This window comes from Montipora foliosa, chromosome 8 (assembly GCF_036669935.1).
Source record: "Montipora foliosa isolate CH-2021 chromosome 8, ASM3666993v2, whole genome shotgun sequence".
NCBI lineage: Eukaryota > Metazoa > Cnidaria > Anthozoa > Scleractinia > Acroporidae > Montipora > Montipora foliosa.
The window spans coordinates 25,798,581-25,807,593 of NC_090876.1; the positions used below are offsets into that span (position 1 = coordinate 25,798,581).

General features: G+C 39.6%; 1 protein-coding gene across 1 annotated transcript in view; it reads left to right on the plus strand.

Annotated features, from left to right (window-relative positions):
• LOC137968465 (uncharacterized) overlaps positions 1-7,824 on the plus strand; it is an 8,442-nt gene extending 618 nt beyond the window's left edge. Inside the window, exons 2-14 of the mRNA XM_068815034.1 lie at positions 248-414; positions 1,714-1,927; positions 3,415-3,681; positions 3,926-4,020; positions 4,896-5,011; positions 5,196-5,269; positions 5,369-5,481; positions 5,592-5,687; positions 6,202-6,294; positions 6,371-6,471; positions 6,704-6,856; positions 7,241-7,360; positions 7,651-7,824. Coding sequence (XP_068671135.1) covers positions 248-414; positions 1,714-1,927; positions 3,415-3,681; positions 3,926-4,020; positions 4,896-5,011; positions 5,196-5,269; positions 5,369-5,481; positions 5,592-5,687; positions 6,202-6,294; positions 6,371-6,471; positions 6,704-6,856; positions 7,241-7,360; positions 7,651-7,824 — 1,783 coding nt within the window. The remainder of the gene's footprint in view (positions 1-247; positions 415-1,713; positions 1,928-3,414; positions 3,682-3,925; positions 4,021-4,895; positions 5,012-5,195; positions 5,270-5,368; positions 5,482-5,591; positions 5,688-6,201; positions 6,295-6,370; positions 6,472-6,703; positions 6,857-7,240; positions 7,361-7,650) is intronic.
• Positions 7,825-9,013: the final 1,189 nt, after the last annotated feature.

A 9,013-nucleotide genomic window follows, 5' to 3' on the forward strand; every position in this document is an offset into this window, starting at 1 on the left:
CGAAAACATTTAGTTAGATTTCTTTTTTGAAGCATTAGACATTGAGGATGATAAGTTTTCTTAGTTGAAATCAGGAATCTTAAAAGGGAGGAATGTTATATCTATGATGTAATCGAGTCACGCGTGTAGCCTGAGTAATCGTATATCCAAAGTTGTGCAATCATGTTATTGAGTTCTTTTCTGTGTGTTCGTTGTTTTGTCTGTGATTAAAACCGTTCTTGAATTATATCGTCTCGATTTATTACAGTGACAATACATATGTGGGTGATGTGGCCTTTGTTGATGCTGAAGAACACCAACCAACAGTGTCCAAGGTAGGAAGTTTTGTTTCTGCTATTAGAAGGGAGGTTGATAGAGTTATACAACCTGTGTCTGTATTTGTTGAGGACTTGGGACCAGAAGAGAATCCCTGTGGTATTAATCATTTACCAGTTGATTTGCCAGTTATAATTATGGAGCTATCGAAGGAAAGCAACACTGAAGGCATTAATGAGCCCACTCTAGGATGTCTGCTGTTAATAAGGAGAGCGATGACCTTATCTGTAAGCAATTTTATAGTCATAGGAATCATGGACTTCAAGATGTTAGCATACAACTTATAGATAAAGTTAATGCAAAAGACCATCTGCTTGCTAAGGAAGGGCAATGGGCATATTGGCTCCGATCCTTGAAACCGGATGGGCTTAATGAGAGTGACTTCTTTTTTAGCCAGAACAGAGGGGAACTTAGCCGAAAGTACAATTCTGTTTCTAATACAGAATTACCTATTACATACTTTACTGGGTAATTTGTCTGCTATTTTCCCTTGTTTTTACACTTATTTCCCTTTTATTTTTAGCGTATCTCATATACTCTGCATTCGCATGCTTTCCTTTGGCACGCGCATGTGTTGTCCTTTGGCAGGTGCAGATGTTACTTATGTTTGAATTGTTACGGTTATTTACGGTTTATGTTGTAGCGCGCACTTTTGTATTTCAGTGGTGTAGAAGAAATTTTGTATAACGGTTTTCCTTCATTCACCCTGAAGAAGACCGACAAGTCGGCCGAAATAAAGGTCTTCTCTATAAACGTGTCTTGTCTTCATTTGTGTTTATATATTGCTTCATGAAGAAAACATCTACACGTATTGAATGCTTGTGTGCTTGTGAAAGAGCCTATCCCTATTAAAAATATATCGATGAGTGGTTTTTGATAAACTGTATACACAATTTCAATGAAGTAGGTTGCATTCTGTGGTGCCCCATGGGAGAGCCCTTTCCTGTAATCACCAAATAGTGTTCTGTGCAGGCAATTTTTACAGTGTATGCACTACAAAATAACTTGCCCCATAAAGCACCACGGGCTATGAAACATGCATCTCTGATCACAAAAGTGCAACCTTTTCTGAAATAGGTATCTATTGTTTGATATGATTTAATTAGACCTCAGAGCCTGTTTGTATCTTGCATTGGAGCACACAAAAGCCTGGTTTCCATGAAAGTGAATGGGATGTTCGCAACAACAATTTTTAACCAGAGTATTATGCTACATGTAGCACACCGCCATGGCAGTAGTGGTTGGCGTCAGAAGACACTTTTAAGAGCTTTATACCTTGCACCTTGTTTGTGAAAAGTAGCAAGCAGACCAGGACAGTCTATATTGACATTACGAAAGTCGTTCTCACTCTTGGCTCTCAGGTTTGTTGAACTCTACCAAGACCCTATGCTTTCACAGGCTGCAACTGCGTGAGCACATTTTTTGGCATTGGCAAGGTGGCTGCTCTAAAGATTGTCAGGACGAACGTTAACAAGTCATTCCAGAGCCTATTTCAAGAGATTGACATATGCTGGGAACTTAGTGACGAGCTACTGGTAAAACTGCAAGAATTCACATGCAGGATGTACACCTGCAGTCTAGGAACCAGTGATGTTAGCAAGCTACGCTATAGGTATGGTACAATAAGCTCAGCTGCTTTTGTGTTTTAAGTTAAATTTAAACGTACTACCCACCCTTTTTTGTTGTAAATTATTCTGTGCAAAGCAAAGAAAAACAGACTCAAACAATTTTCCTTCTTGTGCTGACGCCTTATGCATTCGTTTCAAGCTAAGTACCAATCTGCAATTTGGAAATGAAGTCTGAAGTCTACAGAACCGTGCACAAGTCCCCTCGCCAACTGACCACAGTTGGGATCAAGACGACCGCAGTTTAGCAATCAAGTGGTCTGGTGTACCGGCTCCTGCAGCTCATCTAGAGTTTCCCTCATGTTCTTGTATGCGGTCCAGTGCACCAATAACCTGCTCCTGTAGTACTAATGCATTAAAGTGCACCAGCATGTGAAACTGTAAAAATCCATCAGAGGAGGAGGACGAAGAGGAGCAAGACCCGGCCAACAACCAAGAAACTGAATACTTTGATAAGGACAAAGATGCTGAATAAACTACAACGAAACCTTTTAGACAGTACAGTCTGCAAGAAATTCCCATAACTATTAGCTAAAAGCTATGTTTTTATAGTTAGAGCTCTTCTTCCTATTGTCATGAATTCATCAGTTTTCTTATGCACAGAGGATTTGACCATGCATTTAAAATACTTAAACACGAAGCCGCGCTATAAAAGGGCATAAGCTCCTCTCCCCAATTTGAACGAAGTGCAAAATTCAATATGGCGGATGATGCGATGAACTACCGTTTGGTCCGTCAACGAATGATTCTGGCCTTAAACACCCCAAACATGTTATACAAAGACTTAATAAATGTTCTTGATCCGAATCTTTAAGTGCAAGGCTTTGTTGCATTTACAAGAAGTCTGTATCGCACGCAAAACACGGCTCGCAGCAGAAGCATTTGAATCTCGCGCCATTTTCGTTGCGGCCTTCTTGACCAAAGTTTTCCCCACCGGTCACTGGAAGGGTTTGCGAATCTGGTACGTGCCTGCAAATGTTAGAATCTTGTCAAGCAGTTTCACACACAGTGTATGCGTAATTCCAAAGCTTTGGAAAGAGATTGGCGGCCATAATTCCGTGTAAACCGTTTGTACTTCTGTTTTCATTTGCAAGTTCTTTTCTAGAGTGCCTTAGTGATTGTCTTAGCGAATTGCCATGTTGGGGTCTTGTCCACCATCGAAGAAAAGCAAAATCGAGAGAAACAAACAAACAAACACCAAGAGAGATCCCGGGAAGCGAAATCCCCATTTCAGTCTGACTGTCGAAGTAAAAGCGGGAGACGAGAAACGATTGGAAGATCTTCGCAGTCGACTAAATCATGCGAAATCGCCTCTTGGAATTGAATGGAAAACCTCGTCTACCCAAAATGCCGATCTCCTAGAAGCTTTATTATCGTATTTTGAGCTAGTGAAACCCTCAGCTGCTACTCAATCATGGCCAGGTTCTTCGCCACCCATGACTGAGAGTCCGGCAGAAGAACAACAATGACGACGGCCACAAAAAAGACAGATTTATGTTGATGCTAAAGTGGATGACCCGTGTTTCGTTTGCACTGGCGAATCGTTGAGGTCTTTGGCCGAGTACTTCTCGGAGAATCAAAACTGCGAATTTTGTGGTGCAGACTATAGATGGTCTGGAGTGAGATTTTCAAAGCAGGGTCATGTCTGTCAGTTGGAGGTGCCTTGTGTCTGCAGTGATTTGGTTGTGTGGCTTAGTTCAGGAGTGCTTGGACATCCTGCTAAGTACTTTGCAAATGTTAGGTAAGTTATTTGTTTTTGTGCAATTTTATAATTAAACACATGATGCCAAAAGAAGGATAATTTACTATGTTATTGTTTAACACTACAAACCTTGCAATGAGTGTCTGGTCCAGGTTACCCAATGCAGTCTCAGTTTCCAAATTCCAGTGTTTTTAAAATTCATGGAGAAAGCTGACTAACAATGTGCTGTCCGTGCAATAGTTGACCCTTTTTACTGACATCTTGACCTTTTTTTTTTTTGTAGAATGGTTCATGCATTCACCTGTACTGGTTTAACAGAGAGTCAGTACCACAATTTTGCCGAAGCAGCAAACATTGGTTCAGTCATGGACAAGACAAGTGGGTTGCTTGCTTTATAACCTTGTATAAATAGTCTGATTTAGTCAGGATTAAAATGTCTGCACCACTTTGATTGCGCTGAAAAATAGGACTAAGCAATCACCATTGTGCAAGGTGCATGGGGATGGACCTTTCACTATATTGCTTCTTTTACCTCTTGAAAAAGCGTAGTTATGATTATGATAATGATAAGCAAAAACGCCTTCACATTAAGGAAATTATTTTCCTTTGGGTCCCCATTATTCAGAGTTTTGTAGATTGAAATTAATGTGTCTACAATAGGTTACTGTCCAGGGCCTGGTTGTTCGAAAGCCGATTGACTTACTCCAGGATTAGCATAAACTTTTCTGTTGTGTTTTCAACTTTTTGCTGAAGGTTTCTTTTTCTTATTTTTGTTTTTCAAGATTGACTTCTTCTATTGTAGAGTTTTTCCAAACATCTGCGTTGAACAGCAGTTGGGAGTAGAGATATATAAACTCCTTGGTTAATTTTTAAGCTGGGATTAGGGTTGAGCGGCTTTTGAACAACCGGGCAAAGGCACATTGGATTTGGGCCACAGAATTACATGCTAAGCTTGTTTACTGTAAAAGTAAAGTAAAGTAAAGCAACCATATTTAACGTCGATAACTCGTAACAGTAATTCACCTGACAAACCTGAGGTCGACGGTGCGCTCATTTTACTCCCCCCTCTCCATCAGTGCTCCGTTTTACGGGTATTTAAAGCTACTTAGCTACACGGAAAGGAAAGAAGTCGAAACAAGGATGCCAGATCCGGGAATCGAACTCAAGACCTCTTGCACCAAGGCCGCGCACTAACCGACTGTGCCATCCTTGCTCCTCCTACTGTCTGTGTATTGTTTGTAATGTCCATGTAGTATACAAAGAGAATGGTTTTGGTTACATGGCAATTGTGAGGGAGCTGTCTGTGAATTCAATGGGAGATGCAAGAAGGGAAGTTCAAGGTACTGTAAATTATATCCTGAATGGTGATGTAAGTAGTTTGGCAAGTCAGAATCATTTTAAGTCATTCAGGTGACAACAGACCTTACATATACATGTAGCAGTAATGTCAAAGTATGAGAAATTTGTTGCAATCCTAAGTACATGTATTATTATGTTTAGTAAGGTTAAATGTGGCTTTTTCACTTTTTTATGTGGGAATATATTCTCATCAGTTTGTCATAACTGATGCAAGACATGACTCCAGTAGAGCTGCAATGCATTCAACAGTCTTGGCCATTTCTATGAGGTTAGAATATTGCATTCACATATCTGAGGTACTGCTACCAATGTTACAATACCATTTACTCAGTTCTCTTATTGTGTCCACACTTTATTTTATTTTCAGTAACAAACAGATCATTGCTGTTTGTCACTGGAGTCGTGAGAATGAAAGAAGTGCTCCCAGCAGAGAAGTACCCATGACGAAGGAGATGATCACCAACCTAATTGAGAACCAGGGTTGTTTGACGTGTTTTACAATGTCTTTGGTTTACCATAATTTATGTGTATGGTACGGGAGGGTTGCTGGGAATTAACAAATGCTACTTTGTTGTTTCCTTCACAAATAGGTCATAATGTTAAAGAAATTGCTCATGACTGTGTCATGGCATTGAAGGCATGGTTCCAGGGAAAAGGGATCAAAAACTCTTTTGATACTTGGCATGGTAAATGCTATTGTTATATAGCTGGAGTTTTACCTGCTACAGCACGCCCATTCATTGGCTAGTTGATGGTCACATGACATTTAACAATGAAACTGTTTACCGCCAAATGCCATGAGCGGGCAACATTGCAAAAACTATGACGTCAAACGGGGAACAGTTCACTGTTACCCGCGAAATGTTGACCGCTGTTGCACGTGATCAGAGCGTGCAGTTGAAGGTGGCCTGATGTTGTCGCTGGAATCTGAGCGCTTTTTTCAAAATGTTTGACCCATTTGTTTTGCAATATAACAAATCACTTAATGACTTGTTCCTCGGGAAACAGTTCATTTTGTTTCCCTCGAATCTCAATGTTTCCCTCGGCTGCGCCTCGGGGAAACATTGAGATTCTCGGGAAACTAAATGGACTGTTACCCTCGGGACCAGTCATTAAGTTTTTAATGAGAGGGAGGAACATGTGCTGTTTTCTGTCATAGGCCACAATAATGATTACTTGTACCTTGACCTTACCCCGTAGGTACAAAGGGAGTGGCAAGAGACATGAAAAAGATATGCAGTGGTACGCGTCGTGATGAAGGTATCAAATGGTTCACACAACTGTCTGACAAAGGTAAAGAGATGTTTTTAGTTCAAGATAGGTCTTTTAAGCTGCCCCTTCAAACAACAGTATTTTTGTGTCGTTGCAGCAAAAGCCACCAAAACTCACTTTTACTGGGCCATGAGGAACAATGATGGCACAGCAGCTGGATTTCAGCAGTATCTGTTAAATATTTTGGACCATTATCAGGTAATTAGTTCCTTATCTAACAAGAATTTAGTCTTCACGTTCATTTCCTATTTACATTATTGGGCATTGTTGCACTGCTGTGAATGAAGTGAACCACTGTTTGAATGTAGAACAAATGACGTAGCCCTCGTTTAATTTGAAATATTATTTAGAGTGTTACTTGCCCATAGACACAATTACTTTTTGATTTCCTACTGTTTTCCTGAAGTCTAATATTATTAAATTTTCACAGGGAAAACATGACTTGTGTCACCAAGACTCCAGGTGCAAGCATGCCGGTTACATCTGTAGCAAAAAGAAAGTGTCTGATCCGAAAGCTGTGGATGCATACAAGACTGCAATAATGAAGACCACAATCTATAAGAATCCATCAGATTACCTCCTAGTATGTGTGCAAATTTCCAACCTGACTATACATTCCATGCAGAAAATCCAGTCAGAGAAATTCTATGTACCCCAACACAAGATACTCTTGTGAAGTACTTATCTTTGATTTAGTTTTTTAGGTAGTATGCATGCTATGATAGGTCCTAGGCCAGTTGGTATTGCAAAGCACCCACTGCTAAATTTCAGTGTCTGCTTTCACACTTCATTTGGTTTCCAAGAGATATTACTGATATGCCACCTTGCATGCTGTAACACTCACTATGGCCCTCAAACTCACTTAGGAAAAGGTATGCAACACTTTGTTTGGTAGAGAGAACTTGTGATGCATACCAAGCTTTCTTTGACTACAAATTGTATCTGTTTTCCTCACAATTCTTTTCAGTGCCGAGACACCTTTTATATAGAGTCCTTCCATGTTGTTGTGCTCATATATGCCCACAAGAGGATTCATTTTGGAGATGACACATATGAGATGAGAGTGTCTCTTGCCATATTGGATTGGGTAAGTTTTGTCATTGTAGTGCCTTTGTACTTCCTACATTTTACATACAGCATCACTAATTGTATGGCAGTGTACTTGGAGCCAGGCGCATCACACTTGGCTGGCTTGAAGCATCTGAATGTACTTTTCAAACTATACAACCAGTTCTATACACACTGTACTTTTGAACTTCAGTACATGCATATGCATTCATGTATGACTGTGTTAACTTAATTCTGTGCTATGATTGATCATTTAGTGGGCCTTATATTGTAGTTCTGACTGCAAAATTCCAAATCTTGCTATTTTAGGATGAGAATGTTGGTCGAGATGTTTATTCAGTGCAATATTATCAGCATTCGAGGCATCCTGGGAGAATGGCTCCCACCAGAGTTCTGAGACCAAAGACCTTTGCATTCAGAGAGGCAATATGGCATACATTGTTTGAAAGAAACAAAATATCTGCTGCTCCACTTACGTTGTGAATTGGTTAGTAATCACATAAATGTGGGTAGTTCCCAGTCCACCTTCTTGGTTGCTCCTGCATATAGCTGCAATGTTACTGATCTGTCTTCCACTCTTTGGAAGTGGTAGAGTTGTTATATTATATGCAGATATGCATTATTTCTTTGATATTGACCTTGATAAGCCCCTCAAAGGGGAGTTGTTAACAAGCTATGAAAAATGTAATGTTTGATATTTTGTATTTCATTATAAACAGTTGCAATCTGGTCCCTGCTACACACATTCTCTTTTATCCTTGTTTTCGCCAGCACAACACATGTTACTCAAAGCATTCTGAACAGAAAATAAACACCTCCTCTCAGGTTGTTGTAGAAATGTTATCAAAATCCTTATTTATCCTCAGATTGTACATGCAAAGCAGAGTGAAGATCATTTATATAAACATCATGATTTGCTCGCCCAGCCATTGTAAACCACGGAGGACAGATCACCACACCTGGAACTCTGTGGCCCATTCTGTGAAGAGTTTGTGGGGTTTATAGCCATAACATACTGATTGCTATTTGTGTTCTCGTTATTTTGCCGTTGTTGTGACAGTGTTCAAAGAGGAACATATTCCTTATTGATTGTGGAGTAAAGACAAAATATTGACAGATTGTAAAGAAAAAACGGCTCCTTTAGGAGCCACCCGATCTATGAAAGTCAATGACCTTCAATTTATTTACCTACATATACTGTACCTCTAAGATTGTTTTTATAGTAGAGGTGTGAATTTATTATTTTAAACTGTTTCCTCCTAGGAAATAAAATGGCAGGACATACATGTATCTATTGTGCATACATGGGCAATGAACAAGCTAATATGTCTTTTTTCTCCATATCATACTTCCAATCAGTCATTGATCTATTCATAACCCCTTTATGTCATATTCTCGCTTGGGAGAATTTTTCACACTTCGACAAAACGTCCGTCCAACTTGTTGATGTGGTTGATTTTTGTATAGGAAAAATGTACCTATCAGATTAGTTCTTCTAACTATTTCAGTGTCCTAACCTCCACTGTATTTAATCTTTTTTTTTTTCACTTTCACCTTGTTATTTTACTCCATAACAATACGATGTAAATCTTGGCTTCTTTGACTTGACTTGAAGACAATGTTGCGAACTTGGCAAGGATAAAATTTGCACATCAAACGAGATCTAGCAGCC